General features: G+C 44.7%; 1 protein-coding gene across 1 annotated transcript in view; it reads left to right on the forward strand.

Moving 5' to 3' along the window:
- Window positions 1-2,819: 2,819 nt before the first annotated feature.
- evlb (Enah/Vasp-like b) overlaps window positions 2,820-18,808 on the forward strand; it is a gene marked incomplete at both ends in the record, with an annotated part of 31,187 nt that continues 15,198 nt past the window's right edge. The window contains one exon of the mRNA XM_080513997.1: window positions 2,820-2,914. Coding sequence (XP_080370123.1) covers window positions 2,820-2,914 — 95 coding nt within the window. The remainder of the gene's footprint in view (window positions 2,915-18,808) is intronic.

Genomic DNA, 18,808 nt, shown 5'->3' on the forward strand with positions numbered 1-18,808 from the left:
ATGGCGTGCTGATAGGTAATTGGGATAGAATGTCGTTTATTGATTCCACACTGGCCACTGCAGCAGATAATTCCATCTGAAACAACCAGATTTCGCATCGACTCAGTTTCATGTTCATTTATTTTGGCTTGTGCTTTTTCAGTGAAAAATTCTAGTTTTGGATGCAGTTTTTTTTTGTTTTGTTTTTTGCCATTTCCATCATTCCAAAGTGGTCTTAGCATTTACAGTGACCTATTAGACGAAAGTGGAGAAAAATACTGGAGTTGATGTGCAGAACGGATGATCACAGCAGCAAGCAGCAGTGAACGCAAGCTCAGCATTAAATCCATACTATCGGAAAAAAAAAAAATCAGTTTCTGAAAACAAGGGTGCTGGAAACTGTAGAAATACTGAAACCTGAGAAGCAACTTTTAGAAGATTTCAGATTAATTGGTGTGGTTTTTATAAAAAAAAGTGCTTTAAATGAGTCGTTGTTATTTGTTTATTTATTTATTTCTCGTTGTGCTATTTGGCGTGTATGTCGCGGTCGCTGCTAGGGTTCAGGTGATTCATTGGTAAAATCATGCATATGGACCAATAAATAAATCAATTAATACACGAAGGCGAAAACGAAAACCTTCCCCCAACGTTCGTGGGCAAAGGTATTTGAAAAGTGAAGGAATGAAATTCTTGAAAGGAAATTGCAAAAACGATGCGTTTTCAGTTTAAACGTTGTGTGAAACGGGGCCCAAGTCTGGGCAGCAGGTTTCCCCTGCGTGAATATAAGTGTATGACGGTCTGGAGGAAAAAAAAAAATTAAATAGTCAGTGTCAGTCTCTCGATCAGAGGAAAGTTTTTGCAGCACAGAAAACAAGAACTGCCTCATCAATCCATACTCATCTTGCTTTTGTGCTGTAATGTTCCTTCTGTTCTGAGAAAGCTGCATGATGCAACTCGTTGCAAGCAGACGTTTACATCTCACTTGTAGTAAATAGTTGTTGTTGTTGTTTTTTTCCCAGAGTTTGAATAAGATGTGTAAAAAACATTCTTGCAGATATCAAAGCAGCGAGGGTGAAATTTAAATGCAGCCAAAGGCAGTTAAATTGCAAAAAACTGCAGCGTCCACTCTTGTCCACACCGATTACAGAACAATTTATGTCATCCAACAGTTCTACGGCCGCTTCAATCAACGAAATTGCCTTTTGGCAAAAGGCGGCCGGACAGATGTGGCTGGTGTGTGCCGACTGAGCCGTACTAGAAAGAGACGGCGGGTGGGTCCGTCTTCTTAGGGCGTCAGAGGATGCACTTTAAATATGGGAGGGATTTGCTGGAAAACTGGTAAACCGCGTCGACGTTGAATCTACACAGGAGATTAGTGTTCCTGGGGCCGCATATTACTTAGCGTATATCACTTATAATCTATATGCATCTGGAGAGATGGAGGACGGACTATGAAAGGCTGCGTGGCCGCGAATTGAGCTTCTTTTTTTTTTTTTTTTTTATTGTGGGATTGTACGAGTTCGTGGTTGTAGCATTTATAGAAGCTTCCTGGATGTCACGTGGTAGATATGGAGTTTACTTTTATTGTGTTCCAAGTCAACTGAGGTCCTGGATGGAGTTCACCTATTGCGTTCATTTCAGTCAATAACCATCCAGTGTGTGTGTGTGTATTGGGAGGGGGGGGGTGGGGGGGGTTCTGTTGCAGCCCGAGCTCCACCCAAGCCCGGCATGCCACCTCTAATCATATGCGAGAGAAGATAGCCATCAGATGAATTAAAATCTGTTGCTCCTCCTCTCCGCCTCCGCCTCCGCTCGGTCTCTCCATGCGGACTTACGCATCCGCGCCTCGGCCAATCGGGCGGCTGGGGAGAGAGGAGAAGAGGCGGGAGGGGGAGATGAGGACCAGGAGGTGGAGGAGGAGGAGGAGGAGGAGGGGGAGGAGGAGGAGGAGGGGCAGGACCAGCAGCCTCCGGGGCTGGCAGCCCATCGCTCTTGTCACAGCTGGGAGGGGAGAATGGGAGGGATGGAGAGAAGAGGAGGAGGTGCGGAGGAGAGGGAGGGAGGGGTGGAGAGGGAGGAGGTAATCCAATGAGACACAGAGAGGAGAGGCAGCGCGAGGGCAACGCCTCACAGCACCGGGAATCTCTCCCTCTATCTCCATCTCTCTCTCTCTCTCTCTCTCTCACCCCCCACTACCCCGCCTTTTCCTCCGTCTCTGAAGCGTAAAAACCGAACGACTCTCATTTTTCCTCTCAGTTCTGTCTGTATGTGTTGCAGGAGTGACCTCATATTTTTTGTTTCACCCACACTCCAGGTGTGTTCTTCTTCTTCTTCATCAGGTTTCTCCACCAGGATGACTTGGTGTCTGACAGTCAGGATTTCTGTCCCCCCCCCTTTGATTCACTGGGAGGAAGCATCATTTTTCCCTTCTTTCTTTTTTTTTTTCCATTGGAGTCATCTTTGTTCTTTTTGCTCAAAGCTGCTGAGTGTACAGTGGCTGCTAGTGGGGAAATAGGTTAGTGTGTCTGCTGGGCGGCAGAGGTGATTGAATGGTTGGTGCGCGGAGGAGATGAGGAGGAGGGGGATGCCTTGCCGGTGGTAGCGTACCGCAGCCCTGCGACCGTCCGCGGAGAAGGTGACTGGGATGTTTCCGCTGAACTCCAACCTCTAGAGGAAGTGTCGGGCAAAACTGCAGACGGACAAAGGAAAAGCAACTGAGGCGACAGCGAGAGACGCTCGTTATTTGCGGGGTTTCTTCTTCTCTTTTTTTTTTTTTATATATATATATATATATTTTTGGGCACTGACACCAGGGTTGACCTGCGGACTCTGTGGACGACATGGACATCAACCTTCAGTCTCACCGGTTTTACTTCCCCCAGATCTACTGTGCTGAGCCGGGGGCGCAGCCACAGCTCACCGAGTTCAAAGTCAGGTAGGCTTTCAGGAGACGGTGGAAAGGTGTTTTTTTGTTTGTTTGTTTTTTTCCCCACAACACCCATCGCCAACTTCACAAACCCATCCCTCCTTTGTGAATTGTGGAGTCAAGCAGCTCTGATTGCTCCACATGGTTTCCTTCCTGTCTTGTTACCTTTTTAGCGTAGCCAGAGCATCATGGTTGTGTTTTCCCCCCAACACATCCTCAGCTGCTGCTGCTGCTGCTGCTGCTGCTGCTGCTGCTGCACATGAAGCGATTCTGTGTACGTTGACTGTGAGCGGCTGATTGCCCTTGCAGGGGGATGGGGCTGCATGCTAATGCATTAGCTGGCTATGCAGAAAAGTGCGGGGCTCCTGGGAGAGGCGGAGGACACTGATGGCCTGCGACGAGGCATGCCAAGTTTGGAGAGAGGACTGACAGTGCCACAGTTGTGTTATATTTGCCATCCAGGGATCTATAGGCCTCCGATTGAGCTCTCCGTGGCTCTTTTGTTCTTTGTGTTTGCAAACCTCCCCTCTCTCCCCCTCCTTCCCATCCCTCCCCGTCCTCTCTTTCTTTTTGCCACTCTTTTCTCTCTCCAAACAGTGCTGGAAGTGCTCTGGGTGGGTTGTTGCATCCACAGGCGACGCCTGCCGTCATGGCCGCGGAGCGCTCCAAGACGCATGCTCAGACATTCAACAGCTTCCCTCGCTCTTTGTCTTCCTGATCTGTAATTGTGGCGGACGGGAGCTGTTGCATTCGGCCGTGCAAACATCTCAGACCTCGTGCTTCGTGGCACGTGGGGGGGGGGGACGCAAGAACCCTCACGGTTTTTCACGTCGGCGCGATACCGATCCCAAATTGACCCATCTGCCACTGTTTCCATCACTATCTTTTCATCAATCTTTGCTTCTGGAGCTTGTCGATGCCCCTTGTAATCTTGTGCGCGATACATTTGACAATTCCTTCTCTAACAGCTCTGATTAGTGCAGCTTTAAGGGACTCAGGCAGAGTTTTGCCCCGCTAAGCAGCTTTCAGTTTGGCCGGGCCTCCACAGGCTGGTGGAGCAGCTTTATGAAGCGACGGCGTGTCACTATCACCGCCTGGCCGAGCTCCCCGACGGCGCCACGGGAATCAGAGGGCAGTCACAGCTGGGGTGCATCAGCAGGACGAAGGACAAAAAAAAAAAAACAAAAAGAGCAAACTAAGCGTGTTAGTATTCCAAACATTGATGTTTCACGAAAGGAGGGAGAACAAGAGCAACGGCATCAACTCGGCTGATGTTGTATTACCTATGTATGTAAGCCTAACTTGACATATTTGCTAATTCCGGCTCAGTATTGGAGGTGGAAATATTGTTTTCTGCCTCATGTAGAAGTAAATAAGTTCAATTGAAGTCCCACTCCTGAGAAACGTCCACGTGGGCAAATATCAGCTGAACGCCATGTAGACGGCAGCCATGATGGGGGGGGGGGGATAATAACACAGTCTTGCACGTATCCGACTGTGTCTCACACCTCTTGTTTTTCACGAGAGGCCGACACACATAAACATAGACTCACACAGACACGCACAAACCCTGTGAGCATTTGCTGAGATTTAAGAGGTTTAAAGTGCGACGTGTCGTCACAAAACCAATTCGGGAGTTTAAGCAATATTAATGTTTCACACAAATCAGATTTCATGCAATGAATACTGGCTTTTGGAATGCGGGCGGGAGATTCAGCGGCACAGAGTCCCACATCTGTGCAGATGCATCATGTTCTTCTGCGAGCGTGGAAGTTTCCACATCAGCTGTGGGATCGGGAATTTGCGGCACCAGTGTCAGTGGCTGTATTATTAATAAATGAGCTTATTTGGGCTGAGGAATTAAGATGAGGGGAGATTGACAAAAGAAAAAAAAACAAACAAACAAGATAGACGGAGGGGGGAAAGACAGGAAGAGGAGAGACATGAGCTGAGAGGGAGAAACAGGTGACCAGAGGAGAGCGAAAAGGGGGAGGGGGGGATGGTGAAGAAAAAGGAAGAGAGAAGGAGGCGAATGGGCGGAGGTGGAGACGGAGTAGGATGGAGAGACCGGTGTGAATGTGGAGAAAATGGGGCCAAACGAGTGTTTGAACATGAAGGTTTGGTGCGGCTCATACCTCGGGATAATATTTGCGATGGATGCTGGGATATTTGCACCACCCTGGACTCCATGGCGACGGAAGTAGCACCCAGTATGGCCAGATAACCATGGCGACCAGAGACGGCCAACCTATGAGAACACACACACGCACACACACACACACACACACTCACACACACACACACACACACACAGCGTATGTTGTCTATATGTATGCACGCAGAGAGGCAGGAGACGCTCCAGGGTTTCTCCGAGACGTCTTCTTCACGGTGCGTTATGCGTGACTGACTCTACGTTTTCTTCATTGTGAAGATGCGCTGCCGTGATATTTGCACAAAAGAAAAGGAAATGGGATTAAGTAATTGCATTACCTGTTATAATTTTATTTTTTTTAAGATTTGCCCTCTTTTTTCTTTTTTTTTTTTTTTTTTTAGCTTTGTTTCCTGCTCCACTAACACTGACGGGGAAACACAAGTAAGGCTGGTGTGCTAAAAATAGCTAAAAGGTGACATTTACTCCACACAATAAGATAAGTTCCATCCGTGTACATGAATATCTATTCTGACAGTTTTCATTTATTTACCCACAATATATGATTAATTGAAGAGTCTGGGTGTTTTTTTTGTATTTTTTAGTAGTGCATTAAAGTGAAAGCTGTCTCTTTTTTTTCCCCTCACTGGGGGTGCATTAATCATTCATTGACATGCCAGATATAGCCTACACCATGTTAATCTGACGACACTGCATGCATCAGAATAACTTGTGTGAGCGTCAGTGCAGACGTGAGACAGAAGGAAGCTTATTAAGAAAGTAGGTGTGTATAAAACACATGGCTGAGATGTAAATGTTCAGTTTGTCATAAGCCGGACAGACAGGATCGAAAATGAACGTGGAAGAAGTTTGGACCCCCCCCCATACTATTGATTTCATCCATTCATCTGCTCATGAACTGATCATTCCGCGTAGACAAGAGGCAAAAAGGTCTTTAAAGTGACAAAGTCAAGTCACACTTTGATTCATCAGCTTTATGAAGAAGAAGAAAGAATTCCGAGTCAATTGTCCATCTCGTACAGTGAGATTTGTCTTCTGCATTCATCCTGTAGGACAATATGAAGAAGGTATTGTCGGGACATTGTTCGCTATTTGTTGTTATTTTGAAACAAATCAGATTTCTGTTTCAGACTAAGTAGTGATTGTAGGACCAAGCAAATCGAAGGGCCAAAAATTGTCATCGATGGTGTAAAAGTCACGACGGGATCCCGGAGGCCCCTTTTTCTAGTTTTTAACGTTCCGATATTCAACTTTAAGGTTTTAACTGGCCGATTGCGTTAGGATACAACCTTGTGTGGCCTGACCCAGGAAGAGGATTTCATTTGTTCAGTCCAATTCTCAATTCTCCCCTTCAGCTCAGTCTCTTCGTTCACCTTGAGAGCCTTTGACTTAAAACCCAAGAGCTGCTGTAATGTAAGTTATTGCTGGAGGATTATGTCTCGTGGTGGAAAGGTTCTGTATTTTGTAGAAGGTGGGGGGGGGGGGGGGGGGGGGGGGGGGCTCAGAGAAGAATCCGTGTCTGCATTATTCTCCCGGCACACAGCGGTCTGACAGACCAGAGATGGAGGCTTGCTGCACACACACACACACACACACGTCAAACATAGGACAGCGCGGCTGGATATCCGTGAACTTTCTTCCGGGTCACTGACTCTGCTGACGGACGATTTGTGGCACAGATCGGAGCAGGCACGTCCGCCGCAGCGCTGCACGTTCGTTTGCAAATGAGTCGACAGTTCCAGACGTTGCGCAGACTGTCGGGTCCCGCTTGTAAATTCTGAAGCACTTGACCTCACGGGCCTTGAGTAAATACTTCCAACTGTTAAATGGATCATAGGTAAACAAAGCTGCGCTCGGTGGATGAGTGCGGCTCCGCCGTAAGTAGCAACAGTTAAAACGGCATTGGGGGGGGGGGGAGCGCTGCCTCGGGGCATCGCCACAGCTTCCTTTTTTTCCCCTACTTCCTCTCTGTGAAGGATGTGGTTTATTTGAGACGAGCGTTCACCTTCAGTCTCCTCTCACTGCCGGACACTTCTTCTCTGCCCCCCCACCCAATTCTGCTAAATGGAGAGCCATGCATTTTTAAAAGCCTCCCTCGCTCATCGCTGTCCTCCTATATCTTCTGTATCTCCCTGGCTCCACTATTTATCACTATCTGTCTGCCTCCATTCCCCTCGTTCGATTAAACCCGCCGACGCCGGGTTTGTTTCGGGAGGTTTGACCGAACGCCCTGAGCACAAGCGGCCAAATCTTCCAGCGAAAGCCAACAAAGCTTGACTCCCCTAACACGTTTACGGTAGCGTGTGGCTTCGGTCAGATAAAAAAAAACGAGGACGGCCCGAGGCTGGAGACGTGGTATTAAACATTCCGGCAAGCGCTCATTAAGCTCAGAATCGAGATTTCCCACGAACAACCAGCGAGACAGGAATGTCTGGCTTTGTGCTCGAAGCCTTTTAATGCCACACCTGGAGCACTAATGAAAGGCCCCTTCGAGAGAAAAAAAAAGTCGTTTGGACAATTTGGAGAATGCACCTATTTGCTCCTGCTTGTTTACACACATCCAACTGCTGGTGTCCCCAACGGCTAAAAGTGATGGAAGGGACGTCCAGCACATTATATATTGTCTTCTGGTGTCACTTTCTCCTCTTATTCTTTCTTGTCGTGGAATTTGAATGGATGAATGAGTGAATGAGTCTTTTGTCTGGTGCGTTCAAATAAAAAAAAGAAAGAAAAAAGAAGCAGTTAAATGAATGAAAATCCACTTGATCTGAATTTGTATGAACAAAAAAAAGAGTAGGACGAAGTAAAAAAAAAAAACTGACCTCTCTAACGTGACACCAACTGTTGCACAGATGCTTATGTACATTTCGATGCCCTATTTTCCATTTAACAATCAAACCCTCACAAAGATGAACTATGGCGCTTCTCAAGAATCACGACATTTGTTTTATCGCCATTCCTTATTTACTCCACAGAAACTTTTTTTTGAAATTCAGCCTCCCTCTAAAGTCACAACCACTCGCTGTTTCACTGAGCATTTTCTGTATATTACATGGAAATAAGTTACCCTTTGCCGTGTTCAACATTTGGATGATTTTGAATTTCTTGCCTCGTCCCGTTTCTCCCTGTGAGTGAGCAGCGTTCAGTTTGAGAGAACTGGATCGGTAAGAGATTGTCTTTGTTGACTGATTGATGGCATTTTTTTTTTAAGCTTGATAAGAATGTTTGAAAGTTTAAAAGAAGGTGCGCCTTTGGTGAATGGCCTTTGGACATTTTTGTTTGTGCTGCGGTGAACTCGCCAGGGACCTTATTGACCATGTGTTGTCTCCGCGTCTGTTATGTCAGAGGATTTGGTCGTCTCTGCCGAGACATAAAGGACCATCCAAAGTCTAAATCCGCCCGCGAGTCGCAGAGCCTCTCGGTTATTTTCCACTCTCTTCCGTCTCTCGCATATGAAGCCAAGTGGGGTCAGACGGGCTGCCGTGATGCGTTTTACATGTTTTTTCCTTCTAAATATCCACAGATCGGGCTGAAAACCAAGGTCGGAACTCTGACATCCCTCCACACTTAAACTACGTTAATATCAAGGCACCGGCTTCTCACCCGCCACGCTCAATAATGCATGCAGGCTTTGGCCAAACATGAAAGCTAAGAGCACCTGATCTCAAATTAAACCTGCTCATTTCGTCCTGCCCAACAAGATTCCCCACTGCTTTTTTTGTTTTTTTCTTCTTCTTCTTCTTCTTCTTCCCCAGGAGCTCAGCATTAAGCTCCCGGGGGTAAAGAAACTCTTAAATGCTTTATGCAATCATGCGGCACAGCAGTAAAAGAAACCTCATCCTGGATGGCCGTTCGCGAAGGCTTTCAGCTGAAATTAGACCGTAAATATCGGAGCCGTTTCGTGGCACCGGTTAACGTGGAGTGTGTCGGTTCGTCCCAGCGGACCTCTTGGGGAACTGTCCCGAGCTCTTTTGGGAGAAGAAAACGGCAGCAATATGCACGAAACGCTATCTTCTGCCTCGAATTAGAAACCATGTGATATTTTCTATTGGGACGGGAGCAAAAAGCGGCGCCGGAGCACCCCGAGAGGGCGACTCGACGGTCCGACAAACGAGGCAGGACTCTCGCGTTTTGTGCGGCGGGGGGGTCTGTAATTACAGCGTGCACTGTCTGACGGCTGTTTTTTTTTATTTATTTTTTTTATTCATATCTCACTGCTCATTCATCTTTTCTACACAGCCATATTTTCTAGGCCAAGCGAATATTCCACTCCAGTTGTCATGCCAACAGATTAGCGTGCTCTAGCGTGGTCTCAGCAGTCGAGTCAAGGAGGAGCCTGCTGTCGTGTGTGTGTGTGTGCGCGCGTGTGTGTGTGCGTGTGTGTGTGTGTGTCCTCTCTGCAGGGTCTCAAGGCTCTTACAACCTTCGAGATACACACAAGCTTAATATACTCAGGCGCATACTTCCCCGCACACTGAGACGCACACGGCCAATGATTAGATTACACGTGGGTCGCCGTGGTGTCGGACTTCAAATTCACAGAGGGGCCACATGCGTTTAAACTCATTTTCTTAGGCAAGCCACAGATTTATTGACAAATAAATGCTGTTTTCCAGACCTTCTCCTTCAAGCCTGGGGCTAATGGGATTGGTAATACTTGAAGCTCAAACATGTAAAATGACACGGAATGCTGTGCTGGGAGTAAATGTCCCATTGCGTGTGTGTGTCAGTCGGTCTAAAGCGATGCAGTTTGCTAGATTAACTTGCACAATACCCTGCAAAAACAAAAAAAAGGGGGCCACAGGGAGAATGAGAGATTATTTAAAACTCTTGCTCCATTGAGATGAAGTTTAATAAACCACTGTGCTATTTTGGTTGAAACGTGTGATGTCATATCCTGACAAAGATGAGCAGGACTGAGTCACACACTTACAGATGCACTGCCTCAACCTCTACGGGAGGCGTCCGGTTTAAAACGGGATCCTTTTTTCCTTTTTATGAAGGAACCTGCTCTCACGCTGTTTATCTATCATACCACCTCATACTGTTTATACGCAGTGATGCATTTAATGATCACTGCTGTCTATCATTCAGCTCCAGTTTGCTGCAGTTCTATTTGTCCCCAGTAGCAGAAGAAGAGAAGATCCTTTTTTTTTTTTTTCCCCGATGGTGCTTTTGTGTGTGCATCGCCCTGCTGCTCCTAAATTACATAAGGAGCAGAAATCAATAGGAGGAGGTCGTCAACAACAAAGCAAATGTTGTCCACTAATGTAGAGAAACATACCCAGGTCTGGTTTATAAATCAAGACAGAAGGAGCAGAAGTCTTCACCACTTAAAATCCTAGTCTTGGCCTTCAAACTGTGTTATTTCATGAATCTTGTACGTTTTTTTTTTGTTGTTTTTTTTTAACCTGTTGCACAATGCAATGTGGATTTTAACTGTAAGCTTGACTGGTCGATGTCACTGAGATTCCTGAGGAATCTACTTTGATCGTCCAACGTTTCCGTTGATTAACTGTAACTCGCGGCCATGAAATCTCAGACGTCGTTAGACAATTAGCCGCCTGGAGTCACTCGACCGTGACGACCATGACCAGAGGATTCGAGCAATGACCAACGCATTTATTTTTTCATATATTTTGCTTGGGACCGATCAAATGTTCTCTTTTCCAGACGCCTGTCGTGAAATATCAGCAGATATTTTCATCCTCAGCTAAGACATTTCTACAAGTTCCACATCGAAGAAGAAAAAAAGTTATTTTTAGACTTTTTTTTTTTTTTTGGTTTTGTTTTTTTTTTCCTTAGCAAGTTGAGCATTTTGTTTTGTTTGCATTTGAGCCAGCAGGCTGTTTGAAGGTCTGCTGTCAGCTCGGGTCCGCTTCCCTCTCATCTCATTCTTTCTGTTTTCTCCACCCCGCCACCAAAAACTTACAATACACACACACACACACACACACACACACACACACACACACACACACACACACACACACACACCCACACACACACACACAAGCGGGCTGCTTATATAACCGGCATTGCAAAGAGACCTGACAGTTTACTTTCTTCCAGCCCTTTTTTTTTTTTTTTTTACAGATATGCATAAACATGGCTTGATTTATACCACGGGACATTGGAATATACACACACAGACAGACACACACACACACACGCACACGCTGCCCACTTTACAGAAATAAACACAGGTGGCCTCCTGGACAGTGAAGAAGAGCCCAAACTAAATCCGTCTCGCAGGTGTTTTTCTTGTATCACGCTGACGTTCATGCCGTTTTCAATTCATATCAAATGAGCTGGCACCAACCTACACAGAATCTCCACAATTTTATTTCTATTTTCATGTATTTTTATACTCGATAACGACTTTGTTGCCGATATCACAGTTGGCTCCCACACTGAGGCTTGTCCAAATTAGACTGACATCTCTGCCCACTGCTGTTATTTAGAAAGCTTCTGTGTTATTGTGAGTCAGCTTGTCCACCAGCGTTGGCTTTACTGTCTTTCAAATTAGTGACCAGCTTCCCCCTAAAGCGATCTGGAAGGGCGTCAAGAGAGACATTTTTTTGGATCACATATTCTTTCCTCCTATTTCCTCCTCTAAATTGATTCCAATGCACAGTGCTGCATAGGTGATAGGATAGTAATTCATGTGTTCCCCCCTAGAGGGTGAATTGATATGTGGAGCTCGACGTGTCAGTGAGTGAATGGGCGTGTACCGTTTGGAGCAAAGTTATGGCTCCTTGGATGCTGCCGAGTCAGCGATTAATGCAGTGGATCCCAAACTTGTTCTCCCTTTTAGAAAAACCGGCATTCTCATCTTTACATTTGAATGTTTGATAGAAACTGCACATTTAAGATGAAACTGTGAAATTCCTAAAAGTGCATGAGATGTTATATTTTTGGGGGATTGTAACATTTCCATTTTGCACATTGAGCGCTTTCAGGGTATGTTGTAAAAAAAAAATAAAGTTTTAGTGAAGTTTGCTGTTGTAACCGTGTCAGAGTGTTTTTGTTGTTGTTGTTGTTGTTGTTGATCATGCGTTGTTTCAGGCTTATAGCGCCACATCAACATCTCAACATCAAACCAGCTCAAATATATTTTTTCATTACTGAACATCAAATAGAATGTGAGAATTTTATGCACCACATTCTTTTGTCCCAGAGCAATTTCTTCGAAATTACAAGTGAAGTCGCTGTAAGAGAAAGTTCTCATAATCAGAGTTTTTTTTTTTTGCTGAAAAGTCATAAAACAGTCGAACGTCTCAACACGAGGACTTGTTTTTTTCTCGAAAGCTGCTGCTTCCAAGTCCCGGATGTGATTGTTTCTGACGGTCCCTCCTGGAGTCTGTCCTCGTTTCGGCACAATAAGTGTTCCTGCACCGAGAATAATGCATGTCAAAGCTTTTGATTACCGCCCCGCTTCGGCAGAACAAACTGCTTTGAGCGTTTGGAGCGAAGCTCCACTTTTCACAGAAGTGGCTGCAGCGGTTGTAGAGTTTCCCCCAGAAAGAGACTGCGAGCTCCACGGATCGGCGCGGGAAGTCGCCGTCGGCTCGCCAAAGTGGCCCCTGATTTCGCCAACTGGCCCCAGAGGTTGGATCTCAGTGACGATTTAACACAATTTATCCCATTTCCAGTGAAATCCGCGGTTTAGCCTCATTGCTAATGTCGCTTATAAATCATTAAGCTGTCAGCTGTTCTTTCTGCTTCATGCAGCTTTGATGTTCCGTACAGCTGATGCTGCACACACACACACTCACACACACACAAACTTGTTTCCACATACAAGAAGTTTCTTTGTGCACCATTTCTGGCGACTTAGCCTCTCTGTGATTCCCCTCCTGTGACCAAAACAGAGGGGCATTTTGTACAAGGGGGTAAACAAAAAAGGCAAACAATTTTGTGGTGATGATTGTTCTGCCAGCGAACTGTCGGGGTGTTCGCCCCGAGCAGCTGGCGCTCTGACACAAAGACACTTTCTGTGATCTGCCTTTTTTGTCACTGCTCCCTGCTTACACCCCACCCCCCCACCCCCCCTGCAAACAAAAACAACAACACAAAAACAACAACAAACAAATCAAAACCTGAAGCACCTGGAGGGGTATGACTGTAAAATGAAAAAGCAGTTTTAGTTGCAGATGCAACGCACCTCAGAGGGCGACTCAGTTTATGCAAATAAATCCAGTGCAGATTGATATTTTAGTTCCGTCTGACTGATCGTTCATATAAACATTATCTTGACTGATGGTTTATTCGTTTTTCGCAGCACTCACTCCGACTGATCAAGTAGCGTCAAGCGAGTTCTGAGTGTTATGAAGGGTAAATATACACAGGGAGGATTTAAAACAATTTTTTCCCATAACATACGTCCCGTGCATCAACTCTTTCTAACGTCTCATCCATCACAGCCCTTCAGGACATTTCAGTCTGAAGGCAACAGCAGTTTAAGGGATAGAAGTGAACTCAGGGATAAAGAGCGACACTGGGATTAAAACTCAATCCTTTTATTCTTCCTTCATATTCTTCTGTTAAATATTAGAAGTAAAGACAAACTGGCAGATTCCTTTAATGCAAAAACAGGCATACATACTTAAAAATAAGAACACAATAATCATTTTACTCGCTGTCAAAGTATCTTTTTCCTGGAAAAATAAATAAATATATATATATATATATTGAGCCTGTTGTTAGAAACTGCAAAGGTTCATGTTTAAAAGGTGGATTAATGCAATGACATTATTCATCTTTTCATTTCTGTTATTTCTGTATAGAGTTTTGTTTTGTTTTGTTGACAGGGTAAGCCCAATTTATAATATAATGTACAATCTAAGTGGGTTAGATGGTTCAAATAAGTCCATATGTATGAAATATATACTTCTGCGTTATAAATGGTGTTAAAGGTAATTCGACTAAATAGAATCACCCACCTTTCACCACATAAAACTCACATTTCTCAGTTAAAAGAGTTGTATCACATCATGAACGCAACCGTAACGTAGAAAGTTGAGAATCGTCTGCTCAGATTATCGCAACCTTTCAAAAAGTTACAGCCAATGTGGAATATCACTAAAGTTTTCCTGTTACGGCATTTTTGAGCCGATGTGAGTTCCTAAACATTAGTGAAAGAAGGAAAAATACTTATCTGATCGCACATTTTGAACTTCAGATCGCTGATCCGATTAACTCAATTTATCACGTTTGCTGTTTATCTCTCATGAAGACTTTTCTCATATATTGTAATTTTCTCTCTAGGACTCAGAGATGGAGGAAACATGATGTAAAACCATGTTTAAAGACATAGAATGTTTATTTGAAAGAAAGTCGCTCATTTCCAGCCTTGGCTTGACTGTTACTTCGTTCTTAAAAGTAGTTCCCCCCCCACATGCATTTGCACACCTCATTTACACAAAGTGGAGTGTACCATAGATACCGATCTCTTCCGTGTGTGTGTATACCCACATTTGCATACGGCTCCAATGTGCTGCTATTTCAGGCAGATTCTCCTTTTGTTGTTGCCTCGCTGCTGCCTGGAAGCGCCGAAGCACCCGGAAAGTGGAGCAACGCAGTAGATTTTGAAGCGTCGACGTCTGCAGGGCGGCGTACTGTAAAGAGCCCCCATGTGGACGGAGACGCACTCAAGGCCCTCTGACAGAACAGATTACTGTCGGAGACACGACGTCCCGACGCTGACAGCGGTCCTCACGCGCGGGGGGGGGGGGGGGGGTAATTACACAGAAATCCCCGCGACAGAATGGACTGACACAAACGCTGGGAGATGCGTTTAAGTTCTCGATAGACACGGTTACCAGGACCCGCGAGCGACTTCGCCGCTGAGACGCCTCACAAAGCCACTTCTGACTCTCATTCAATGAAAGCAGCTTTATTTGTTTTGGGGTTGTTTTTTTTTCCCCGATTGAAAAATTCACAAAGCAGTAATGAGTTATGAGGAAATGGGAGGGAATTCAGTCCATACGCTCACTCAGGAAACCATTACGAAGCAGTTACCGAGCTAAATTGACTTTTTTTTTTTTACCTCGCGCTTGTTTTGGCAGTTCGTCTGCTGACGGGAGGATCAAAGAGCTAATTATGTTTTATGCCTCAGGCTTTTATTTTTGTGTCTAACTCCTGAAATATGCCTGTCTCCCCTGCATGATATCTTTTTTTTTTTAACCCGCCTCGCCCTGCGTTTTCTCTGTGAGTCGCTCTCCTCTGACAGCGCCGTCGTGCTGCTCTTCATCGGATCAGACGAGCGACGCCGGGGAAGTAAATTTAGCCGCGAGCGCACGGGAAGTTTGGCTCTCGGAAACGGAGAAGCAATCTCAGCGCTCTGACACTGCGAGTTAACGTGACGGGACCAGGTGCCGCTCGACACGCGTCGGTTATGCACTGATGACTTCTCGGGGTTTTCCAGGTGTGGCGGTGATTTAGCGCGCTTGTGTTCCTGTGCTATCCCTGCGACGGAACTCGTCAGGATCATTCAAAGTTTTATGATCTACCCGTGCATGTGTTAATTGTCTCTAGACGTCAGGTTAATTTCAGACTATAAATTGCGATCATTTGTGAAACGAAATTTGAATTTTAAAATTTTTTTCATTGTGGCACAGAGTATATGAGATGAAAACCAAATAATTACTCCCAAAAATGACTATAATCTGAAAAATACATTGAAATGTCCAAAAACACTACAAGAAATTAGTTTTTAAAAAAACAATCTACGTTTTTTTTTGCCATTTTCCTGGTTTGAACGGCCGGGTTAAAGCCTCATGTGGGTTGGTTTTGGCCCATCGGCTCTATGTTTGACACCTGTAACATAACTCTTATAACACTGTAAAGAAGCTGGACTTTTAGCAGATTGACGAGGTACAAGGCGTGAAAGACGCAAACAATGAGACTTGTTTTGGCTGAAGCAGCATCTCATCAACCCCAAAATGACCCGGGACTCGAGGGAGAAGTAATGGCGTCATGTGTACAGTATTCATTGTGTATGTGCATTTTCAAGAGATGAAAAAGAAAAGACTGTAGCTGTGTGTTGGAGATAATTAGTCTTTTGCTGTCCCCGCATAAAATTCAGCAAGCTACAATGAATAATTCATGTGTTTATCAGAAACAGACCCTCATTAATCTGACCTCAGACGGTCTTAGTGACTTATTAGCTTCACATGCGTGATGCCAGAAAGACCATTCAGAAGCTAATATCTCCTGATTGTTTGTTTTTTTTATTTATACATTTTTTTCTGTCCAAGTATTTTAAGCTACAAATCAAGCTGGGATACATGTGAAGTTTTCATGTTAACCTTTCTGCTTAAAGTGTTAACTCTAAGCTGCAGTCTTAGTGTCCATCAGGGCCACCGTACATTATTCCTGCATGCATGCCTCTCTTTTTTTAGCATTCGTAGTCAGTTATGTTCATTAAAACTCACTGAGGGATGACGTTTTGTTTATTTTTTCAACCTGTTGTTGAAGCTATTTAGCATCAACGACAGGTTGATGAGGCTAAATAGCTTCCTTGCAAATGTGCATTTAATGTGTGAGCCCCTGATGCGTGTGCACGAATTCCCCGGCATCAATCTTTCTCCTTCCATCGGAATCACTCCGTGCTCTCGACTGGACGGTTCCCAAGCAGCTCTCTGAGATTTGGCAGTCTGTCGCTGTCATCTTAAATTTGCACCGTGTCGCCGTGGTCAGATCCAACGACGGTGTACATTTGAGGTGCATGTCTGACTGTGGAGGTAGATTCAGAAGCATTTCATTTATTCATGCCTCCTGCAGCATTTAATTTTTCAACGGGCAAGGTGTGGAGCGGTGCTACATGCGACTCCTTCATGTACGTGAATGCACGCACACGCGTGTGCTTGTGGTTTGTGTGCACATCCCATAACTGTCAGTCAGAAGGAACTTGTATTTTTTTGTTGTTGTTGTTGTTGTTTCGGATCCTTCATCACTCCCGTCTCTCGCTTTTACCATCTCCATCTCCTCCGTTTCTCCGCTCAACTCTGTTTTAGCTCAAGAGCCTCATTTATTCATGTTCCCGGGCCCCACGGTGCCGTTTCAGCGGGCTGCCAGCTAACGCCGTTTTAAAAATTAACACAGTCGACAAGTTAACAAAAATAAATTAAACACATCGTTGCTCACTGGTACAGGGGCTGATTTCGAGCGCTCTCCAGAACAATTAAAGCACGACAACTTGGGTCTTGATAGCGAGACACAGCCCGGGAGTAAGTTATTTATACCTCCGGCTTGAAACACGGGCAGCAGGGAAGCATTAAAGATATTTTTTTTGCATGAATAGATTTTTGGCCTTGCAAGTTTCAGCTGCTCAACTGCGACCTTTCATCCTCTTTGAAGTGAAAACAACTTGTGCTTTTGAGTCCAGTGTCATCCTGGTGTTGTGTGCATGTGGGTACTTCTAAGGTATATTCATGCTCATGTACGCTATTTGAGCTCGAATTGAGGAACATTCCTCCTCCTTCACATACCATTTAGGTCAAAATTGACCTTATTTGATCTTAGAAAGCAATAAAAAAAACTAATCTGATGACTTTGTCCAGTGTGAATCGTATCTCCTCATATAGGTTGTTTTCTTGTCTATTAATGTAAATGTTATTGTGGGATAATGTGTGTTTTAAACCAAAGGTACACTCACTATGCTCCCTAAAACTTTATGTGGAACCGGCAGGTTGCATCCTGGACAGGTTGCAGGTTCAACACAATTTTAAGTCACCAAATAGTTTCAAATGCATGTTTTTTGTGGAAGTGAAACTTGAATACCCTGAAAAACATGCAAACTCTGCACATTTGAATGAGAGATATTCAGTGTGTTTTACCACTATATCACTGTCCTGTTGACATGTCTTCAAGATCTATAAATACAGTACTTTACTTTTTGAGTTTATTCTATGTTCTCGCAGGATTTCATCACCCCAGTTTTTCATGACATATACTAACAGCATTTAGCACACCTGAATTTTTTTTTGCCATTTGTAAAAAGTGCTGCAAAAACAAATTACATAAAGTCAATTTAACTCAAATATGTTTTTTTTTTCCTTTCCACTAAAAGTAATAGCGCAAAACATGAAACCACAAATGCAAACTGTGGCGTTTGCTTTAAAAGTCCAACTTGTGCGGTCGTTCATCAATAAGCTCCCGTTAAATGTTCATAAATCCATTTCAAATTGTCTCCGTTGTCTTGATTTCGCACAGTTCATTTGATCAAAAACGCTTTCACCTCCTTGAAGTCTTCATGCTGAAGCTACGCTAATCACCGCTGGGCTCCGCCGCAAGCGCCGACATGATGAGATAAATAGCACCTTTCTCTTCTCCTGGCGAATAGAGGCAAATAACTCAAAAGGTCAAACTGTGTCTTTCACGTGAAACCAAAACCGCCCGCTCCGTTATGTATGACAGACCCCTATCTCTTTGAGCCATATGCTGCGTTCGCACGCGTCCGCCAAAAGCCAAGAATCGCCACTTTTTCTCTCCTCTTTTCTGACGCAGCTCTTTCACTCCGCCTTCGGGGCTGATCCACTAATTTTAGCTTGGCAAGGAGGCAAAGGCACAGATGGGACTCTTCTTGTTAATCTCATTTGCAAGTCAAAATTGTTTCTGTGTTCCTCCCCTGTGTGTGTTTTTTTTTTTTTTTTATTCCTTCTCAAGGGCCCCTCCCCACTTGCCTTTTGTCCCATGGAACACGTGAAAAGGTCACGAAGATAACGATT

The sequence above is a fragment of the Blennius ocellaris genome, assembly GCF_963422515.1.
Source record: "Blennius ocellaris genome assembly, chromosome: 18".
Taxonomy (NCBI): domain Eukaryota; kingdom Metazoa; phylum Chordata; class Actinopteri; order Blenniiformes; family Blenniidae; genus Blennius; species Blennius ocellaris.